General features: G+C 38.5%; 1 protein-coding gene across 1 annotated transcript; it reads right to left on the minus strand.

Moving 5' to 3' along the window:
- Window positions 1–5,634: 5,634 nt before the first annotated feature.
- On the minus strand, window positions 5,635–23,177 carry PRDX4 (peroxiredoxin 4). Its single transcript, XM_081222470.1, has 7 exons — window positions 22,808–23,177; window positions 18,949–19,066; window positions 16,045–16,161; window positions 13,407–13,529; window positions 9,926–10,056; window positions 8,397–8,431; window positions 5,635–5,749 (listed from the first exon to the last, which is right to left on the minus strand). Exons 1-7 carry the CDS (start codon window positions 23,052–23,054, stop codon window positions 5,699–5,701), a joined length of 822 nt encoding a protein of 273 aa, XP_081078596.1. The 5' UTR covers window positions 23,055–23,177; the 3' UTR covers window positions 5,635–5,698.
- Window positions 23,178–23,227: the final 50 nt, after the last annotated feature.

Raw genomic sequence — 23,227 nt, forward strand, 5'->3', positions numbered from 1 at the left:
AATTTTTATATATGGCTAACACATATTGGATTCTTAGCACTGTGCTAATGACATCAAAATGTATTTTCTAATTTAATCCTTAGAATCAGCCTTTGAGGTCAATACCATTATTACCCACTTTTTCAGATGAGGAAAGTGAGACTTAGAGAGGGAAAGTAACTTCCCACAGCCCACCTTGTAACTGTATATAGGTGGGTTAGGTGGGGTAGGCCTAGACTAGGTCTAGAATCTTGGCCCTTTGCCGCATTTCATACATATTTTCTCAACTAGTGTGATAAAAGGTTAACTTGTGAGATACACACACACACACACATGCACACACATACACAGACACATACATGAGAATACAATCTGGTCTCAACCATAAGAGACAAGGATGACTGAAATATTTTGGGCATTTGTTTTAATTTGCTCTTAGAGAAAAACTTTTGCTGCAGTTGTGATTGACTCTCTAAATTGACTTGTGAATGTTTTCTGTCCCTCTCTGGGCAACAAATAATGAACTACTTTAAAATAGATAACAAGAAAGAGGAATTAAAAATAGGGATTTGGCAAGTTCAAAAACGGATTTAAGGACCCCTGACCAGTCACGTTGCTTCTAGTAAAACTGTTGTATCGTGGGATTATTTTGATCTAAGGGGATCAATCTGAGGTGGATTTGGGGTCCTTTGGTCCAGCGAGTGGGTTTTGGGCAGGCAGTGTGACGTGGGAGGAGTGCTGCTGGCCCGAATGTTGGCTCTTAGGCACCTCTGAGGTCTCACCTATGTCTGCAGCCAGCTAGTTCAGGGCATAGGGTGGCGGATTCATCTCTTTGGGTTCTGTTTCCTTCTCCATAAAAGGAGAGGCAGCTTTCTCATTCCAGAGTTTCCTGATTTAGGCCTACTTCCCTTCACTTGCTTTGCTGTTTGGTTAGAGAAATATTTTAATGACTATATTGCACATAATTTAAAAAATCAAGTTCCAGTTAAGATGTGTATACTAAAAAAAAAAAAGGAGCTTCAGAATAAAACAGGACCTTCTCAAAACCATTCAGTAAGCCAGAGGCATTGATAAAGTAATACCTCAGAGAAAGGATTGTAGTAACAAAAGAAAGGGTAGGATATTTTTGTTTTTTTGTCACAGAAATTGTGTACCTTTAATAGAGGGAATAGTATGGCTAAAACAAATGAACAGTACCATAATGGAAGGAAAATTACATGACAGGGTATTGATATGCCAGGCATTTACTGTATCCTGATTTTATTTATACACACACACATATATAAATTTAAATTTATATTTTATATGTATGTATTTGTTAAAAAAAGTGACCCATTGGTAGGTCATGAAATTTAGTGGATTGTGGCCAACATTACAAAAATAAAAGAATGCATCACCCATAGTAATGGTAAGTATTGTGTGAAACTTGTTATGCATGTGCATGGTGCACATGCACATTTATGGGTGTGCTAGGTCACAGTGTAAAATATACATCTAAATGGGTCATGGTCATTAATGGAAGGGGTTCTCTCAGTACACATTAACATGCTTCTTTGCGTTGTACTTAGTTTTGATTGGTCTGAATTTAAAAGTTTTTTTTTCCATTTTTTTCTCTAAATTAGATGGGTTTAAAAACAAAAATCGTTTGAGTTAGTTGATGCTCTTTTAGTTTATCCTGACAGGGTGCCTCAGGACAAGGGGATTTCGGTGTGCTGGGAGCCATCTCACTGGGTTTGGGTTACAGTGCAACATAACTCCCTTTGATAGAAAACTTGCAAATCCTTTTTCTGATGTCCTGGCTGAGCTGCACAAATGGCCAGAGCTTGAAGTTAACAAACCCCCAGGCCTGCAGATTCAATTCTTACCTTCTATCCTTGGCCACACACTGGACCCCTGAATCTAGCCAATCAACTCTATAGTATGTGCCATCTCCCAGTAGATGATCACGAGAGAGGAAGACGAGTCAACGCTTTGTCTCTTGAGGCTGGGTCACAAGCACTGCCTTTTAATTTTTTTTATTTTAAATTTATTTTAGTTCTGGCTGCATTGGGTCTTCATTGCTGTGTGTGGGCTTTCTCTAGTTGTGGAGAGCGGGGGGACTACTTTTTGTTGCCGTGCGTGGGCTTCTCACTGCAGTGGCTTCTCTTGTTGTGGAGCACGGGCTCAGTAGTTGTGGCACGTGGGCTCAGAAGTTGTGGCTCATGGGCTCTAGAGCACAGGCTCAGTAGTTGTGGCACAAAGGCTTAGTTGCTCCAGAGCATGTGGGATCTTCCCGGACCAGGGCTCGAACCCATGTCCCCTGCATTGGCAGGCGGATTCTTAACCACTGTGCCACCAGGGAAGCCCCAAGCACTGCCTTTTTGTATAAGGACAGTACACTGGCAGGGGATACAGCCTTCAGTGGACGAATAGCAAATGGGCTTATTCCTCCCCTCCTGTGACACGTTCCATCATTCCTATATTTCCTTGTCGTTGCTCATGCTGGCCTTGGAGCCAACACAGGTGTCAGCATTTTTAGCATTTATTCACTGTATTGCTTTTTTTACATGCTGACTTTGGGAAACTGTGGGCTTCTTGAGGGAACGGATTGTGTTGTATCTTTTTATCTGTATTGCATAGCAAAGTACATTGCATGTGTGTAGGTCATTAATAACTTCCATATGAACGAATGTATGATTTAGGTGAATTTGGGTGTTTGACTTTTTTGTTAATTTAAAAAATTTAAGCTTAAGGCTCAGGAAGGTGGATCTTTAAAAATTTTTTTTTAGGATTTTACTTGTGTACAACATTATGCCCAAATTGTGTTATTACGTTAATAATGGAATTGCTGTAAGTTGCTTTGCTGTCTAAGACTAAATACACAGTAGCTATATTTTATTTCCTTTTAAAAGCTAAGTAAAAAATTTAATGATTTTATAGATGTGTGTATGTATATGTATGTATATGTGTATGTATATGCATGTATACACACAAACATATTAATATTTATACACCCCCCCGCACACACTGGCATGGAGACCTTTATGGACCTATTTACCTGAAATACACATTTCTTCACATTCATATGTTAAGAATTCTACTCAAAGATAGTTCAGTGATATAACATCAGAATTCATGGGTAACAAAATACAAGGATGCATTCCATGGTATCGTATGGGGGGGTTAGGGTATAAAAATATCATTAATAAAATAGTGGTTAATGTATTTAAGAACAAAATATAAAACCTGGAAGTCTACTGACATAGAAAGTCTAGGGTGTAGGATTAGATGTGCCCTTGGATATAGAAGAAATGATGGGAGTGGGGAATGATTCCTTGCATGAGATTCTGGGGACTAAGAAATCCCCGAAAGAGCAGTCCACTATGATCATTGTAAAGGTCAGAACACTGGCTAGGCTTAATTGGGGAATATTCAACAGAAGGTCAGAAATTTGAGGGAGAAGCAGGGAATCACAGATGTTATTCATATATATGCAAGTGCACTGAAAAGACATTGCCTAGTGTGTTTTCATAGACTTCGGGCCACCTCTTGACCTATTATTTTGGATAAGCTTCTACTGTCATGGCATGGTCTGTCCTCCTGTTGCACAGGTAGCTACTAAACTATACTGGTCTCCTTTCCATAATCTGTTGGCAACTGTCCCTAGAGAAGGGTTTCTCAACCTCACTACTATTGACAACTTGGACCAGATAATTGTGTTGTATATGTCCTGTGCATTGTAGGGTGTCTAGCAGCATCCTTGACATGTACCCACTAGATGCCAGTAGCATTCCCATAGTTGACAATCAAAAACATCTCCAGACATTACTATGTCCCTTGGGAATATTGTGCCCAGTTGAGAACCACTGCTGTAGATTATGGTAGGTTAGCATGTTTGGGAGTTGTCTCTTGTAGCTCATCCTGGTCAGGCCTGGGCCCATCCTCTCCAGCAGAGCAGGGGACTGTGCTTTTGGAACATTCTTTCTAGCCTTCTGTAAATGGCCACATGAGATCATCTTTAGGGTATACTTTGGGGCCTGTGGACTTTCAGAAGTCAGCTGTTTGAAGGGATAAAAGGCACTGAGGAGTGCATTTATAGGCTATTGACATTACCCAGTTAATATGAAAAGTGGTGAATCAGGATGTATTTTCACTTATTTGTAGGTACCTGGAAATTATACTATTAGGACCTGCTTGTAATCAAATACTAAGCTCTTTGAGGGCAGAAATTTGTCTTCGGTCACTGATACATGCCAAGTGTTTAGAGAAGGTGATCAATAGTTCCTGAAAGTTGAACGAAAACATTAATGACTGGCTTTTTTGAATGGATCCAAAAATAGCTGTCTTCCTTGTAAACATATCTAAAATGAACATGAGGCTAGAAAAGCTCCAAAGAATGGAAACTATTAATCAAGAAGATACAGGCTTATTCCATGAGTAAAAAAATTTGTACTTTTCAGATTGGAAAGAGGAAACCTGAGAATAAGATTCCAACTGTATTTCAAGTATTGATTGACAGGATTATCACAAACCTGTCTGAACACCAAAGTAGTAGCAGTCTTCAACTTTACTAATAGTTGGCTTCTAAAATGTTGACTGCTAGCACTTAGAACATACTTTGCTATAGCAAAGGGTTATAAATGGCAGTTGGATTCCCGTGTCCATGTCCGAATGCCTGTCACTAATCCCCTGCCGTTTATGACAGAACTCAGAGCGTCAGCCAGGAGGCCAGGGACATCCCCAACTCTAGGACGGCCTCCCCTGGGGCGAGGGGCTTTTTGCGAGTGTTGAGAGGGGATTAGCGTGGAAGACAGGACGAGGCAGATGCTCTCGGGTCCCAGTTCCCTTAAACTACATGGCATGTATATAATTATAGTAAAGCCATTGCCATACTGGGGTGACAAAGTTCCACTGGAGTTCAGCTTTATATGTGGTCATTTGTGAATAGCTGGCTACATATACTTAGGGATTCAACTTCTGTTAAACTAAATACCTTTTTTTTTTTTTTTTTGGCTGGCTGCACCACGCGGCTTGCAGGATCTTAGTTCCCCGACCAGGGATTGAACCCGGGCCACGGCAGTGAAAGCCCGGAATCCTAAACACCAAGCCACCAAGGAACGCCCATTGTTAATATAAACATGTAAGTTGTTACTTATAGATTTAGTACAAGCTGTAAATGTAAATTTAGAAAAAAGGAGGAACCAAGGGGCTTTATGTTGTATACAGAGAGTCTGCGGTTCACCGTCCCTACCAGACGCTATAGAAGGTGACTGTGCTCATAACCTATTCTTTCCTGCCACCCTCAAAGGTACAGAGAGGTGAGCCACAGTGGAGTGGTAACAGCCCCGAAACTAGAAATTAGCCTGTCTGGGTTCAAAGACTGAGTCTACCTTAGCTAGCTGTTTCCTTATCTGTAAAATAAAGAATTCAAAGAGTTCCTGTGAGAATTAAGTGAAATAATGCACCTCACCTCCTAACACAATGCCTGGTAGATGGCATGTACTCCATTAATGTTATTACTCTTGTTACGAGTTTGAGTCAGTCTGACATTTTTGTATTTTGGAAAGATAGAGAATAACTGCCTACCTTTTGGCATCAGTGTCTAACAAACACTAAATATCTTTGGACCCTGACATGGATTTTTATATTATTCAAGAAATTACTACTGCAACACAATGTGGTAATAAAACAGTGAACTTTACTGAGAAGTTTCAAGCATCATGACCCGAGGAAGTATTTTTCAGTTCAGTTTATCAAAATACTTCAACTTTCCAGTTGGATCTGGGATTATCTGTTAAAGAAAAAAAGCAAGTTATTCATTTTAAAAACCAAAGTATATCAACAGTAGTCTGACATTAGTTGCTTATCTCTTGACTAAAGATAAAGATTATTTTGTGTACCAAATTATATCATATATATTTAGGAAAAACTGGATTTGTCCTGCTAATCTCAGCTATCCCAGAAGGCAGATAATTTGCTAGTAAATTAACATCTGTACTCAGGCACCCTCAAATTTACTTACAGCTCTTCTCTTTGCCACCAGGCTTTCATGGCATCTTCAGGTATGGTGTAAAATCAAACATGTTGAGAGAGCATGGCTACAGATGTTAATGTATTTTAAAAATTATCTGCTGATGAAGTGATGGTATGCTACAACCTGAAAAGGGGGCAGTGGGTTCAGATGGATTGCTTGGAGGTCCAGAACTGTAACCTTTTAATCTCAAACCGCAAAGTAAAAGAAGTGCTCTAAAAACCACATGAGTACCTATTTAGTGAATGGACAAATAAATACTCTGAAAGAAAAAGTGTTCCCTCCTAGAGCGTTACAGCCTTAGAAACCTCCTAGGTTTCTAATTTCTCACATTAACTGTTACTTGCTAGTTACAGGCAAAGTACATCTATCCCTATATAAAAAAATAAACTTGTAATTTATTATAATCAGCTTATGATAGTGCTATATGCATTTTCTTCAGCATAAAATAAATGTTACCTAATTTCAGGCATCACTCCAGGAATATTTTGTCTTTGCCAATATATAATCTCTCTGCATTTCAATTCAATTCAAGAGTACTTATGGCATAACCACTGGGTGCCAACAGTGTGCTGCACAGTGGGGGATCCAGTGGTAACCACCGAAGTCCCAGCCTTGGAGGCTCGTACAAGCACGTGGGGAAGATGTACGTGTACATAACTGCTTTTGATGCAACACACAAAACTAGGACACTGGCTCTGTGACTCAACAGAGGCAGAGGTGGCATCAGGGAAGGCCTCAGAGTGGAAGTAGCATTTAAGTTGGTCTTGGAAGAAGAATTTGGGGAATTTAGGGAAGGGGAGAGAGTTACTCCAGGCTACAGAAAGAAAGACCTGAGCAAAGGCACAAAAGCGTGACAGAGTAGGGCTTAGTTTGGGGAAAGATGAGTCACGTGATTTGGTGGGAGCATAGCATGTGTGCATGTGTATGTGCGTGTGTGAATCATGGGACGATGACCAGGGAGAGGCAGTGGAAAGAGAGAACGCAGAAGCTTGAAGGCTGCGCCCGAGCATGAGGACTTTGTACTGCAGAGCCACTAAGAGGTTCCAGTCTGCAGAATGACATGTGTTGGAGAGGAGAGAAACTGAGGTCTGGGAGACATATCAGGAGGCCTGTGCAATGGAGATGAAAAATACATCTATCTTCAAAGAAACACCACCACCAAACCTTTTCTGATCCTACATCCCCCTCTCCAGCTGTTTTCTTTCCTTCTTTCCTTCTTCCCTTCACAGCTGTAGTTCTTGAACTAGTTCATACTTCATCTCCTTTTCCTCATCCTACCCTTGCCCTATCCTCAAACCACCTGCTGCCCTCCCTGTGGTCACGAGGGACTCCACATTGCTCAGTCAACTCATGGCACAGCACGGTTGACTATAGTTAATACTGTTGGTATACCTGAAATTTGCTAGAAGAGTAGATCTTAAGCCTTCTCACCCCACACAAAAAAGGCTAACTGTGAGATGATGGATTTGTTAATTAATCTGATTGTTTTCAACTATAATCTCTTCAAATATTTTCTCAGACCCTTTCTTTTGCTCTTCTTCTTCTGGGACCCCTATAATTCAAATGTTGGTGCATTTAATGTTGTCCCAGAGGTCTCTGAGACTGTCCTCAATTCTTTTCATTCTTTCTTCTGCTCTGCAGTAGTTATTTTGACTATTTTATCTTCCAGGTCACTTATCCGTTCTTCTGCCTCAGTTATTCTGCTACTGATTCCTTCTAGAGAATTTTAAATTTCATTTATTGTGTTGTTCATCGTTGTTTGTTTGCTCTTTAGTTCTTCTCAATCCTTGTTAAACGTTTCTTGCATTTTCTCCATTCTATTTCCAAGATTTTGGATCATCTTTACTATCATTACTCTGAATTCTTTTTCAGGTAGACTGCCTATTTCCTCTTCATTTATTAGGTCTGGTGGGTTTTTACCTTGCTCCTTCATCTGCTGTATGTTTCTCTGTCTTCTCATTTTGCTTAACTTAATGTGTTTGGGGTCTCCTTTTCTCAGGCTGCAGGTTTGTAGTTCCCATTGTTTTTGGTGTCTGCCCCCAGTAAGCCAGATTTTCTTAAAAGCTTTTAATATACACTGAAGGTTTTTCTTGTGACTGTCTTCTTTGCCCTGAATTGATTCTACCACGTCTCCATTGTCCCCCCGCCTTTTTAATGGTATCTTTCTCTGTATACTTGGCTTTAAAATTCACAGCGTCAGGTCCCATATTCTGCTTTCCCAGTTTCAGCTACTCTCCGTACAGTCCAAAGAATGCCTGTAGTCTTATGAGTTCTGCCTAGCAATGTTTACTTCATTTACAAAATCAAGGCAGTTCTATTACAAGGAAAGATTATCCTAGGGTTGGCTTTTTTTTTTTTTTTTTGCCCCAGCCATCCTCTTAACAGAAAAATCAATTTGACTTACTGTTTCACTACCAGGTTTCCATCCTGCAGGGCACACTGAAAGAAACAAAAATTGGCAAAAGACAGTTTAAAAACAGTTCAGGGCTTCCCTGGTGACGCAGTGGTTGAGAGTCCGCCTGCCGATGCAGGGGACACGGGTTTGTGCCCCGGTCTGGGAAGATCCCACATGCCACGGAGTGGCTGGGCCCGTGAGCCATGGCCGCTGAGCCTGCGCGTCCGGAGCCTGTGCTCCGCAACGGGAGAGGCCACAACAGTGAGAGGCCCACGTACTGCAAAAATAAATAAATAAATAAATAAAAACAGAGTTCAGTTCTCTTTAGCGGCTCTTGTGTTTTCTTTTTCCAAATGAAACTGAAAATAGAGCCTATATTAATGAGAACATTGCTACAGAACACTTGACTTCTGTTAGCCTACTGGCTTGCAGCAAGAAATTTTAGTCATGGAGCTTATCAGCAGGCAGCTAATCTATTCTCACTTTTGTCAATTATGTTTAGTTACATTTACAATAGAAGAAACAAAATTGAGTGTTCCTCTAATACAGTTGGAAAGTTTGGGAATCTGGTAAACTGAAAGGTCTGGGTGCAGCAAAAATTCCTTGAATGTACATTCCCTTAAGCTTATCTGCTATGTCCTGCAGTATTTTTACTGATGCCATGGTTCACTGTTTGTCAGAAGAGACTTTAACATTATTTGGAAGGCAGGATTTCCCCTTGATTTAGAGTGCACCCTGACTCAGGCACTGAGTTACACTTTTGAAAGGAATATATAACATGTGTTCTGTTCTATTTTATTTATTTATTTATTTATTTGTTTGTTTATTTATGTTTTGCGGTACGCGGGCCTCTCACTGCCGTGGCCTCTCCCGTTGCGGAGCCCAGGCTCCAGACACGCAGGCCCAGCGGCCATAGCTCACGGGCCCAGCCGCTCCATGGCACGTGGGATCTTCCCGGACCGGGGCACGAACCCGTGTCTCCTGCATCGGCAGGCGGACTCTCAACCACTGCGCCACCAGGGAAGCCCATGTGTTCTATTTTAAGAAGATCTGACTTTTTCCATTTGGCTACTACAAAAACTTGAAGTGAAAGGATGAAATGACAGATTACAAGTGTGATACTGAATAACCTTAAGGATTTCTGAATTACTCTGAGTAAAAAAAAGCTAAATCAAATAATGTAAACATGCAAATAAAACCTACATTACTAGATACTGCCAGATTGGCTGGTGCATTTTAAGTTTATAGAAACATAATTTGAAAAATTACAGTAGCAGAAACTTCTCTGAGCTTAACCAGAAGGACTATGAAAATAATATTTTGTCCATCCTATTCAGTAAGTAGAATATATTAGTGATATCTTGTTAAAAGCACTTTAAATTATAATTTGATCTGCTTAAAAGACCTAATAATCTGAAAACAATCAGAAGACTTTGGAACCATGAAAATTACTTGTAAGATAAGAAACCAAACTAATTATGCTAGTATCTCTCAAACTAAAAAATCAAGAGGCTATAATGGTTAGAAGGGAAGGATACCTTCTTCATGTTTGTCGGTGTACTGGAATGCTTGAACCAAACGCAGTGTCTCATCCACAGATCTACCCACAGGAAGGTCATTCAGAGTAATCTGTCTTAGGATTCCTTTGTCATCAATAATGAAGAGACCTCTGTAAAACATAAGAATGGTAAGGTGAGGACATTTGTTCTCAGTCAAGAAAAATATTAGTTAATGTGAATCCCTGTACCGCTCACACAGAAGGATGTTATACAGAACCAAAAACTCACTACTTACCTACTTGACTGGTATGCACATGCACACACCCCCATACCCACACTTATCTACTGTATATTTTGGGATTATCACTGTTACAAACGGTAGCTTTAATAATTTGTTTTTGTCTGTGAAATGTACTGTAGTATTATCAGTTGAATCTTGACATGTACTAGGTTTGGGATTGTACTGTAAATGAAATGACTAAACTACCTAGCAGAGCCTTCCTTTGGGTGAAGGAGTGATCCATGTTTCTTCTCACTGGCTGTTTAGAATGTCTTTGCATTTCCTTTTTCAGTGGTGGAAAAAGACAAAGTCACCAATATGAAGTTGCCTTTCTTTCTGAATCTTTCTATATGTGATTCACTACTAAGGCCTGGGGAATAATGAGATAGTTCAACCTAAAAGACCTGCTATTGAGATAGGGGTGGCACTGTAAGAGTTAAAGTATACTAGAGATAAAAATTGTCAAAGGATTTTACTATCTATTTATTTCAGTCAACATGGATTTCAACCCAATACTTTGGATTAGAAAAGGATCTCGGGTACTAGGGCTAATTGCTTGTGTACAAGTATTAAAATAATGATGATATATATATATATATATATATATATATATATATTTAGTAGAAATACATGGCATTACATATCTATTACATGAAATCTTATTCCATGATCATGTTAAACATTACTGAAGTGTTGCTCATTCTACAACACCTTTTTTGAATGAGCAACTCAACGTCTGAACTAACTAGGGCTCAATCTCCTTAGACCATATCAACTTGGCCAAACTCAGGCAAAATTGTTAATTACTACTCATAAGGGTATTCTTTCATGTACTACGTTTACAGTTGAAAATTCTCATCAGAGGTGATCAAGTCTGTTCTGAAGTAAGTGACCCTGATCGGAAATTTTGATCTTGCCTCTGTAAGGCACATCATACCAACACACACCACACAAAAACAAATCTGCCTTTTCTTTGGTAGCAAATTGTAGCTTCTGTTTTCTGATTTTGTTAACTGCTTCTTTGGTAGACTATGAGACTAAGGCATTTGCCATACTTGGTGTAATATGTACATATGTCTCTTCCACAGAGCAGAGACAGATCATTCTTACAAAAAGTATGAAATTAAAGTGGCAACAGACATCTCAATAACAGCCCCAGAAGCTAAAGGTATCAGGGCAATGCTTTCAAATGTCCACAGGAAAATGCCTTTCAATCTAGAATTCTATACCCAGCCACATTATTAATCAAGCATGAGAGCAGAATAAAAACATTTTCAGACATAGAAGGCCCTCAAGCATTTTACCTTCCAATGACCTTGTATTAGGAAGCTATGAGGATGTACTTCACCATAACAAAGGATTACATAAAGAAGGCAGGCAGGCATGGGAGCCAGAAAATTGGGTATCTAATAGAGAAGAGGTGAAGGAACGTCCCAGGATGCTGGTGCATAAAGTGCTAGGACAACAGCTATGTAGCAGGCCTAGCGAGCCATCAGTCTGACTGGAAGCAGGAGGATGGAGGAAAAAAACTGACAGAGGAAAAATGCAGTACTTAGAGGGGTTACAATCCAGGTGTGAAATTTAGGAATAATTAGTGATGGATATATAGAAAACTAAGGGAATGAAAGAAATGAAGTAGTTTATTAGCTACAAGAAAATAAAAAAATTTGCCAGAGGGGAAGGTAATCTTCAGCACACTACACTTAAAAGCTTAGCAGTGAACAATATTTATATAAACACTGAATATTGACTTAATCCAAAATTGTGACACATTATACTGGGAAAATTAATTTGGGGATGATGTAAGAAAGATAAAGTCCTATTTACCATGAAAAATAATACCAAAATTGATATATCCAGGAGATGTATTATATAAGATACTATTTAGAAATATGGAGTCAAATAATGCAAGCAGTAGCTAAAGGGCTGAAAGTAGCTTCCTCCATGAAGCAGGGCTAAGAGTAAGGAGAGGACTGTTTAAGAAAATGTGACTTTTAAAAACTATGTGCATATATTACTTTGATGAAAATAAAAAATTAAAAAAACGGTTCAAATCACATAAAATAGCTAATATTAGATAATTTTACTTGGTTAATGTTCAAATAATTCTAAATTTTAAAAGTGCCTCAATCTTTTTAGTGGCATATTTACTCTTTGGGAGTTAACTTAGTAATAAACTCTAGGCAGAAACCATTACAGACTTCTTGTAAATTTTGGAGATTAATCCTTTGTCAGTTTCCAAAAAAAAAAAAAGAAAGGAACTTGGTAGTGACACATGATACAATACAGATGAACCTTTTTTGAAAACATTATGCTAAGTGAAAGAGGCTAGTCATAAAAGAGCAGATACTGTAGGATTCCATTTATATGAAATGTCCAGAATAGGCAACTAGAAAGACATAAAGTAGATTAGTGGTTGTGTAGGGCTAGGGGAGGGGGACTGGGTGAAATGTGGAGTGACTGCTAATGGGGATGGGGTTTCTTTTTGGAGCAATGAAAATGTTCTAAAATTGATTGTGGTGATGGTTGCACAACTCTGAATATGCTAAAAACCACGGAATTGTATGCTTTAAATGGGTGAGTTGTATGGTATGTGAATTATATCTCAATAAGGCTGTTATATGAAACCCACAGGATTATAAAATACTGACACCTTCACATAAAACATTAAAAAAACTTAGCACTGCAAAGCATATCAACAATATATAAGAAAATTAAAACTGTTTCAAGCTGAAGTTGCCCTTTTTTCAAAGAATTCTATCAGTATTTATTAACTCAAGTAACTCAATGAGGGTTGTTGGGTAAAATATTTCCTTAATTTTTCCTACTCCAAAGACAGGTTTGCTAAATACTATGATACTTGTATTTAGAAAAACCATTACTAGAGTCAGTTTGGAAAAGAGGAGAAAGAAATGGACAAACCATTTGGGGACCTGGGTTCACGTCTGGGCTCTGCAATTAACTACAGTAACTTTGGCTAAGTCCATGGAACTCTGAATCTGTTTTTTATGTAAAATGACAGGGTTGGTCAAAGACCTCTAAATAATCTTCTGGCTCTAACAGTCTATGACACTCACATAGCTTAAGTTGGGCACGTACCAATTATTTTTAATGGTATCTACAACATTTTTGCAAGTAGAGCAAATATTTCTTGATCAAACCTTGTATCTTCTAGCTCCATTTCAAGGAGGATTACAAATATATTCATATTTGTCATAATGTAAAACCACTGAAAGGTACCTAAGAGTGTGGCCCGAGTCTTCCAGATATACGCCATAGTCCTTTGAGATCTGATGGTTCAAATCTGAAAGAAGTGGAATGCTTATCGGCCCAAGTCCTCCTTGTCTTCGAGGGGTATTAATCCTGTAACAGAAAATTTACCTTTCAGGGTTAAGTAAATGGCATATATTAAAACAGCACTCTTTCTTTGCATATTGCACACAAACACACAACACACACATTCTCTAACAAAGACAGGCTAATATACATTCTATTTTTCTTGCCTCTCCCTCTCCTTAACAATGTATTCATATCCTTTAAACACTAAATATGGAGATACACATCACATTTTTAATGTACAGACATAATATATGTTACTAATCTCTACTGACAGTCATTTAAACTGATTCCATTTTTTTTGCTTTTATAAACACTGCTGGAAAATCCTGATAATTCTCAACTTTGTATACTTGTCTGATTAATTCCTAGAAGTGGAATTATGGATCAAAGGATATGCACTGTCATAAGCATAACCTTAGAATTGTGATTGCAAGACAAAGCCTTGTGAGATAAGCAGGATACGACTGGATGGCATTTTAATATTCTGAGAGACAAGAAATGCAAAGTCCACTTGAAGCAGCAAGGAAGTTAGCTGTAATCTCAGACTCATCAGTCTTCAGATTTAAGTATTCTGCAACTTGAAACTGGGGGATGTGGGTTGGGGCCCTCATGGTAGGACACTGATGTAGCCGTTAGGAAACAGGGAACTGTTGCTCCAGATGTTTGCATTCCCAGTTCTGACATCCAAGTAGAAATCTCTGGTTGATATGAAACCTATCCAGCTGAGAATGTATCCCCCAAAATTCCTTGGGAAAGCAATCCCAAATTATTTGGGATGACATAACTTTCTCCTTAGTGGATTTGTGTTTTAATCCTGCAAAGATTTAGAATTACTATAGAAATGATGAAGCAAATTAAACCCATAGTTTAAATATTTTTATATTAAGAAATAATCAGTATATATTTGTATACTAAATTATTTATAATATTTAAGAGATTTGGCATATTAAAATAACAGATTCACTTTATGATTCCAATTCAAAATGTGTAATCTGAAATTTTAGTTTATAACTAGTAAAGAAACATTTTTAAAGGACTTAAGACACACCTATTTATTTATTAGATTTGCAAGAATTACTTAAGTTCTTGGGAAAGTTTGTCTGAAAATTGAGATGCTTAAATATATTAAATATATAACTGCATCTTAAAATACTTAAGAGAATTAATTACTTAAGGAAATGTAAATTAAATTGTAGCTCCTGAACCAATTAAACTTTTACTTACATACATATATGTGTGTATGTATAATTTACAATTATAATTTATATACATTTACAGTTATATATACAAATATATATTCACGTATATGTATATATATTTATATACATAAAACTGTAAATGGAGAAAAACCTGTTTTGACTTTGTTACTTTAATGAATTGAGTGTTAAATTTTAAAAGCAAAATAATTCTGAACGATATTGTGCAAAAATTTTGTGAACAAAATTATGGATGCTGTTAAAAACTCACATTAGGGACTTCCCTGGTGGCGCAGTGGCTAAGAATCCTCCTGCCAATGCAGGGGACATGGGTTCGAGCCCTGGTCCGGGAAGATCCCACATGCCACAGAGCAACTAAGCCCGTGCTCCACAACTACTGAGCCTGAGCTCTAGAGTCCATGAGCCACAGCTACTGAGCCTGCGTGCTGAAGCCCGCAAGCCTACAGCCCGTGCTCCGCAACAAGAGATGCCACCGCAGTGAGAAGCCTGCGTACCACAACGAAGAGTAGCCCCTGCTCGCCGCAGCCAGAGAAAGCCCGCGCTCAGCAACAAAGACCCAATGCAGCCAAAAATAAGTAAATAAATAAATTTATAAAACAAAACAAAACTCACATCAACATGAACATTTCAATGTTTGAAACATGTTGCCTAACTGCTCTCCAGAAATGCTGAATCAACTGTTTGTGTAAGTACCATTTTTTCACACCTTTGTCAACATTGGATGAAATTCTTAAATATTTCAACTCTTGGCCAGACAGAGGAAAAAAATGGCATCTCTTGTCATTTTACTGTAAGTTCTCTGCAATTAATTAGACGGAGCATCTTTTCATGTTTAATGAATTTTAAAAAATTATTTAAAGCATTAATTTAAAAAATCATTGCTTCTTAAAAAGTAATTATAAAAGCTCTTTTGAGTTTGACTTAATACTAGACAACTGTGTAACAGAGAGACATGGTATTTTAGATTTTATTTCTCCAGATTAAGGTTACCCAATTTATGATAATAAAGTAATCATACAATTCAGTGGTTTTTGCTATGGATATTACATCTTTTGAATTTAACTTTTTTTTCCCCCAAATTTGAAATGTCCTATAAAATCCTTAAGCATTTTTACTGAACCTTCATTGAACTAGCAGCTCTCAGATAAATTTATTCCTGAACTGTCTGATAAATAACTATATTCCTGTCATACAAGTACCATGTGCTGACTGACTGTGCCACTGGAGCTCCTCTATATTCCTGTCATGTTAAGAGTTGTCTGCCCATAATTTAAGAGTTTGTCCATTTTCTTCCCTACAAATATTAAGTTTAAGATACTGACCAGGCCAAATGGGTAAACTGTGAATCAACAGAGCATGCTACCACTTCAGTGTTTATCGATCTGAATTCCTCAATTCTATCACCAAAGGCGATGATTTCAGTTGGACACACAAAAGTGCTGAAAGTTAAAAAAAAAAAATTATTCTCAAAATACACATATACTTAGTTTCAAATGATTTTGTTTTTATAAACACCTTTAGTATATAAAAACACACATTAAGAACAATTTTATATATGAAGCTTCTCAAGATGGAGTAGTCTAAGAAATGGTTATTTGATCAAATCTTATTTAATTTAAAAAGTATATTATAGAGTTCCCAATTACATCTTGATAAACTTTACTTTTATAACTTAATGCATCAGTGGTCAACCAATGTTCCCTTCTCCCTTATGGTAGCATCCCCCATTTTATTAGCTTTTATTCAGTAATACTTTATAGCTTTCAAAGGATCAATACAAATTTTACATTGTTTCACTATTTTTTTTAGCCTTCCTATGCCAACCCTATGAGCTAGATGGACCTATCTCTATTTTGGAGATGAGGAAATACTCTCCCACCCGCCTCCCTTTCTTGATAAGGTCCTCTTCTACTTACTACCTCATCTCCCAGTCCCGTTGTCAGAAGGGCAGGCATATTTAGAGAATATTACCTTAGGGTAGTATTTTTCAAGCAGTGATAGGGACTCCTTAAGCCAATTTATTGAGTTCCAACCAACATTTTAAAAAAGTGAAATAGAAAGTATGATCACACATGTATCACACACAGTAAGGGTAAGTTATAAAGCATATATATGTATATATAAGTGCATATATATGTGTGTATTCAGGAGTGATATTAAAAATATTTAACCACCTTAACTCAAGGTTGGCTTTAGCTCTCTCTGGAGGTTTCTGAAAGGGACTAGGTGGGAGGGCCAACTTGGGGAGGGGGTTGGTATGGAAGTTGTTCAGTATTTTAAGGAGCATGACTATACCGGTACATACAGACTAAATATTACCTTGTATGTGTAAGTGTATTGGGCGGCAATGAAAAACCTATTTCCTACCATGTGTCGTCAAGAAAGTCTGGAAAACAGACTTAGAGGACAACAAGTTCCTACCACAGCCCAATACAGGCTTTTCAAATGTTTCACTTGTTCGAGTGGAGGACTGCCATATGCAAGCAGACAATTCTAATCCAGATTATGTCCCTGGAAACCTGGCCTATGACATGTATTTTTAATATTTTCCAAAAGGTAGGAATGATCGGCCCCTGCCCTCCTTCCTATTATTCCAAGAAATGCTACCTAGAGACATACTGGCCCAACTTAAAGTTTAGGCAGAAAACTGAAATTCTGCAGAATCTCGGCAGAATTTTGACTTTCTTCCTTGCAGACTATGGCAAATGTCCCAGGATTCTTCCTTCTCTAACCAGGCCCAGTCCGGCAGGCATTACACAGAAACAACAGAAAGAAGCTCTCTCAGCTCCTTGCCCCAGAAGACCACTGCTAACATCATGCTTTAATTAGATATATCTTATTCATTATGGAGTTTTAAATAACACTGGAGAAATAGCATATTTGTCTATGTTACACTAATTTCAAAATTCAGGTTTAGCATCAAATATATTTAACGTATGTGTTGCTTTTCAGTTTTACAGCATGAATTTAGAAGGCCTATCATTTTATATATATTAAAATTTCTACTTCTGGTTTCTATTTGAAGTTAAGTTATATAATACATTTTAGCTAGTCAAGCCATAGTACAAGTTGATTAGAAAGAAGCAAGTTCTTACTAATTTAAAAGATTACATATTATGCAGATTCATGATTTGTTTTAGCCTCAATGTACAAATTTTTATTAGAATTCTATTTGGATTTAGAGTAGGGGTCAGCAAACTTCAGTTCACAGTCCAAATCTAGCCTATCTTATTTTTTGTAAATAAACTTTCAACGGAGCACAACAACACTCATTCATTATTGTCTATGACTGTTTTGTGCTTCAAAGGCAAAACTGAGTAGTTGCAATGAAGATCACTTTTGACTAAAATATTTACTATCTGGCCCTGTACAGAAAAACTTTGCTGACCTCTGGCCTAGAGACAACCTAAAGATATGAGCTTAAGTATATCCTCCCTGCAAGTTTAAAATATATTTACTTAGTTCTAGATTACTCCTAATGTAAAAATGACCTTAATATACGGTGGCAAAGACAGAAGAATCTTCTATTTACTTTTGTAACCAAAAAATATATTCAAACAAAAAAGATAAAAGTTGCGATAACTCTCTTTTCTATCTTTTTACTTTCATGGAATTTGAAAAACAAAGTTAAATCCTCAATGTGAATAAAGTTCCAAGAGTATTTACTTTGAGTCAACTTTCTATCTACAAAAGTGCTCACGGCCAGAGTTAAAGAGAACTACCCCCATAACCATAATTTATATTAATAGGTATTATTCCTTAAGCATATCCAGTATTTTCAGGAAAATGTTCAAATCACAGAAAAACAACAGATGTAGCAAAGAATAAAATAGTAAAACCATAGTTAAATGGCATCACCAGAGAAAAAGGCTTATAAACATTCAAGTTAACAGAGAAACAGATTTGTGGCATGTCTTGCTATTAAATGCTTTCTAAAATATTCTCAGTCCATTTTCTTGCCTTAGTAAGTATAGCTTAATGAATATAAATGTGGCTTTCCTCTAATGATTACATTATGATAACATAATCATGTAGATACAAGTACTGGGGTCAATGGTTTATGATTCTGAAATATATTCAAGATGTTACCTTCTTGAAAAATCTCATCTCCGTTTTCCCTTTAAGAACAAGTGCTAAATAAAATAATTTCTAACTATTTGATGTTGTTGAATAATGATTGATAATGACTGAGGTTTTACTAGCTGCTATGTACATGTATTACTTACAAGTCAAGTGGGTGGAAGAAAAAAACCAGGTATTTCCCATAATAATCAGTTAACTTCAGCTCCTTAAATTCTCCATTTATCACGGCTGTTCCTTCCCAATAAGGTGCTGGCTTGGTAACTAAGAAAGAAAAATATATGATGTTCTTTAACAATGAGAAGGTTGGTGGGATGACAGAAGGACATCTTTAGGAAATCACTAAAAATCAAGGCTTCAGAATCTTTGGACCTCTTTAGCAGTCTGGTGATGCTGACGGACTTCTCAGAATAGTGTTACTGAATGCATAAAATATTTAGAATTGCAAAGGAAACCAATTACATTGAAATGCAATTATCAAAACGATCAAAAAACAAACTGGTGATATATTAATATTTGTGCCCTTTTATTAACACTTTAAAACTGCAAGATCTAGCAGTGATCTAGTAACTACCCAAGACTGTGATGGGTGTAAATGATGTTTCAGGACACTTGCAACAACCATAATGTGGCATGAAAATATCTGTGACTCTACTGGAGACAACTACAAGCAAGTACTGCTGAAGCCAAGGTGGTTTGTTGCTGATGTCCATAATGGAAAGAAATGCCAAATTTCAGTGGGAGGTTAGTGAAAATAAAGATTTTTTTCCTATTCATGCTCACAGACCCCCTACATTCCACCCCTTCACTAAACCCTGCTGGATACTTCACTATAACCCCTCCAAGTTAATCAACTTCCTACTTTCAAATATTTAGATTTTTGGTTCTCTAATGGCAGTATTCCAGATGTACTAATTTAAATGCTCATCCAATATCTCACATACACATGGAGGACCTGCTGCTACATTCAAGGAAAAGGAAATCTGCAAATATATCAGGACAGAAGCGTAAAATCCCAGAGCATGGGATTATTTTCCAGGGCTTTGAAAGAGGGGACCCCCTTTTTTTTTTTCCCCCGGTATGCGGGCCTCTCATTGTTGTGGCCTCTCCCGTTGTGGAGCACAGGCTCCGGACGCGCAGGCTCAGCGGCCATGGCTCACGGGCCCAGCCACTCCGCGGCATGTGGGATCTTCCCGGACCGGGGCACGAACCCGTGTCCCCTGCATTGGCAGGCAGACTCTCAACCACTGTGCCACCAGGGAAGCCCAGAGGGGACCCCTTTTGAACAGGTTTCAAGTGACCTAATGGAAATTGAATAGTTCATGCTGCTCTCTTGTAAGGGCATGCTGTAAGTCTAGCCAACACGCTTTGATAATAATGTACCTTGATCTTCTGTTAACACATTCAGATAGGACTTAACTTTCAGAACCATTACATACATTAAAGTCAATACTTGCTTCCAAGTTTGACTAAGGTTCCTAGAAAGTAAGGCTTAATAGCCAGCATTTATTATATTTTGTATAATATCCAGCATTTTGGGTAACTCTGAAAATAGAGACAAACTTAAGATTAATTTCTCTGTGAAGTTAATATGTAACACGTGATTCCTTATCTTGAGCCAGAAATATCTTGATCTGATTTGGTAAAGGCTAGGAGGGAGAATTAGATAGCAGAAGGATACAGAACTATATATGCTTTATATACATTACTTAAAATGCTACTCAAGTGTGAGGTTATAATTGTAACTATGTGTTACAGGGACTTCCCTGGTGGTTCAGTGGTTAAGACTCCCTAGTCAGGGAACTAAGATCCCACATGCCCTGTGGTGTGGCGTGGCCAAATAAATAAAAGTAAATAAAATAAATCTTCTATAATAAATTAACTATAATTTTAAAAATGTGTTACAATGATAGTCCTTACTGATTTTAGCATATTGGGAAGACCAATAAAACTGAAAAATTCTGTTCTGAACATCTTGATTTTGGAAATTTTGGGTTCCTTTTTCTTTTTCTTTTTTAAACACTGATAGAATACTTTATTGTTATTATTTGGCTTAGCAAATCGGTAAAGATTTGTTAAATGATACCACAATGTTGGCAAGGTGGTAGAAAGGCAGGCCCTCATATCCTGGATATGGCTTGCTTGCTTGCTTTTTTTTTTTCCCTTGGGAAATTTTGGGTTCTTGATTTAAGAACTGCAGTGTTAGTTCAAAAAAAAAAAACTGTCATCAGTTTATAGAGCAAAAAGAATGCAGTTTGCTAAGATCTATAAATGGAATTCCCAAAGCAACCCCGTGCATGTATTAAAAAACAAACAAAAATTGTCCCAAATATAAATCATATAATTAATAAAGCAAATGCAGAGCAGTATAAAGAAGAATATTGAAATCCCCTCTCCCCATAAGCCCCATCAATTTAACTACTGTTAACATTTTGATGTCTTTCCTTCCAGTCTTTTTTAAACACACAAATTGGGATCACGTTGTGCCCCACTTTTTAAAAAAGGAAGCAGTAGATCATGAACAGTTTTTCATGTTACTAAAAATTATTTGGAAGTATGAACTTAATAGTGCCATAACATTCCATTTTATGAGTGAAAAGTCCTTGTAATTTTAATTCTAGATGAGCCTACACATGAGAGAAATATAGCAAATACCTAAAACTTGAGAAGGTTTTCTGGTAGAGGGAAATCTATTATTACCACTATTTTTTGCTTCCGTGTGCAGACTTGGATGGGATTTGTTATGGAAAATATATGTAATGCCAGTAAACACTTAACTGGCTGACATATTTCAAAATATCTTCCCAGGCAAGTAAAACCAATGGGACTTGGAAATACGATTTTAGAAGTGCAACACTAGCTTTTTTAAAAACAAAAATCTAAAGATAACTTTCAGTAGGAAAGAACTGCAGATGTTTAAGGAGGCGAAACAGTTTTTCTCATTTATCACTCCCACTCCATCCTAAGGCATAACAACATGCAATTTAACACTGGGGATTCATAACTGTGAAGCACTACTTTTTTTCACTGAACCTGGGCAAGGAGCATTTTGTAACTGTACCACAAAAGCCAAATACACATCTTCAGAATGCCAAATGGTCAGTAGGAAAAGCAAGTTACTTAAAAGCGAGTAAGGGACAGTCTTTATTTAGCCCCTAGCCACTTTTTTTGGGCTAATCTTAACATCCAGATGCAGCAGGCCACAACTTTCTCAGTATCTACTTAGTCTGACGTGTCCCTCCTGAAAGTGGCCATTAGTTGTGTACACTGGACAGAAATGCAAATAATCAAAAGCTAAATTGGCAGGACACAAATTTGCCACGAGGTTTATCATCAACCCAAATGCATTACTTCTAACCTCCCTTTTCCCATTTCCCTACAAAGAGCCTCCAAAGTACACCCTGTAACAAGTTCCTCATTTCTGAGAAACACAAAGGATACCCATTAACTACACAGGTCTTTGGGAAGGTGGCTTTTAATAGTCTTCTTTATAAGATGCAACAACAATCAAAGAAAAAAGAAAAATGAAACGTTTGCCCTCGAGCATTTTGTTTGGCCACTTTTCTGTTTAATCAAACTTTCTGTGAATCATTATTCAACTTATCAATGCATTCTTCCCCGAAATCGCAGAACAGACGCGATGTGCTGCAGGCTCTCTGCGATGTTTGAGGAAGTGTTTCAGTTTGCACAACATCCTTGTCGCCTGCAAGCCCAGGACCAGTGCCATCCTCTTTCCCTCATCTGTGGCTTCTGGGGTAACCACTACTTCTTCCAAAATCTGATTAGTGGAACCATCCCTTTCTTCACACCTCGCACCCCCTTCCATCCCCCCACCCCCCAAGGAGAGAGCCAGGCTCTCCCCGGGACCGAGGGCAGCCCAGGGGGTGCCGCCCAAGCCAGGCCCCCGGGTAGCCACCGTAACCAGGGTACACGTGTCTCCTGGCCCTCCCCACCTCCCGCCTCCCTCTGCCACCGGTCACCCCGCCTTGGCGGGGCACCACCTACTCTTGGCTTTGCTGAGGTGCAGGGAGTGGTCGGCGACCGAAACCCGGGACGCCTCCCCCGGGTACACTTGTCCACCCGCGTAGAAGTGGCACTCCTCTTCGCGGGTTCGGGGCCTCTCCTCCGCCTCCAAGCCCCGCAGAGCTTTGGCCGGCAGCAGGAACAGCAGCAGCGGCAGCAGCAGCAGTAGCTTTCGGCTCCGGCCAGGGGCCGAAGTCGTCGCGGGTAGCGGCGGCCGCGGCGCCTTCATGACTACGCGAGGATAGTCGCACGTCCCTTGGCTCGAGAACTACTTCTCCCGCCGCCACCTAGTTACAACCGCCCGCCCAATGCCCGCGGGAGCCGAAGCGCGGCCTCGAGAAAGCTGCACCGCCTCCTCACTTCCCCCGCCTCCTCCCCCGCTCCCTCCCCGCTCCCTCCCCG

The sequence above is a fragment of the Mesoplodon bidens genome (genome assembly GCF_964165515.1).
Source record: "Mesoplodon bidens genome assembly, chromosome: X".
In the NCBI taxonomy this organism is placed as follows: Eukaryota; Metazoa; Chordata; class Mammalia; order Artiodactyla; family Ziphiidae; genus Mesoplodon; species Mesoplodon bidens.

Excerpts from the sequence above, each read along its gene's own strand:
- PRDX4 (XM_081222470.1), bottom strand. The coding sequence starts at position 23,054 with ATGAAGGCGCCGCGGCCGCCGCTACCCGCGACGACTTCGGCCCCTGGC. Across the intron at positions 19,067-22,807 it reads GCACCTCAGCAAAGCCAAGA|TTACCAAGCCAGCACCTTAT; the intron begins GTAGGTGGTGCC and ends TTTCTTTCTTAG. Across the intron at positions 13,530-16,044 it reads CAGTTTACCCATTTGGCCTG|GATTAATACCCCTCGAAGAC; the intron begins GTCAGTATCTTA and ends TTTCTGTTACAG.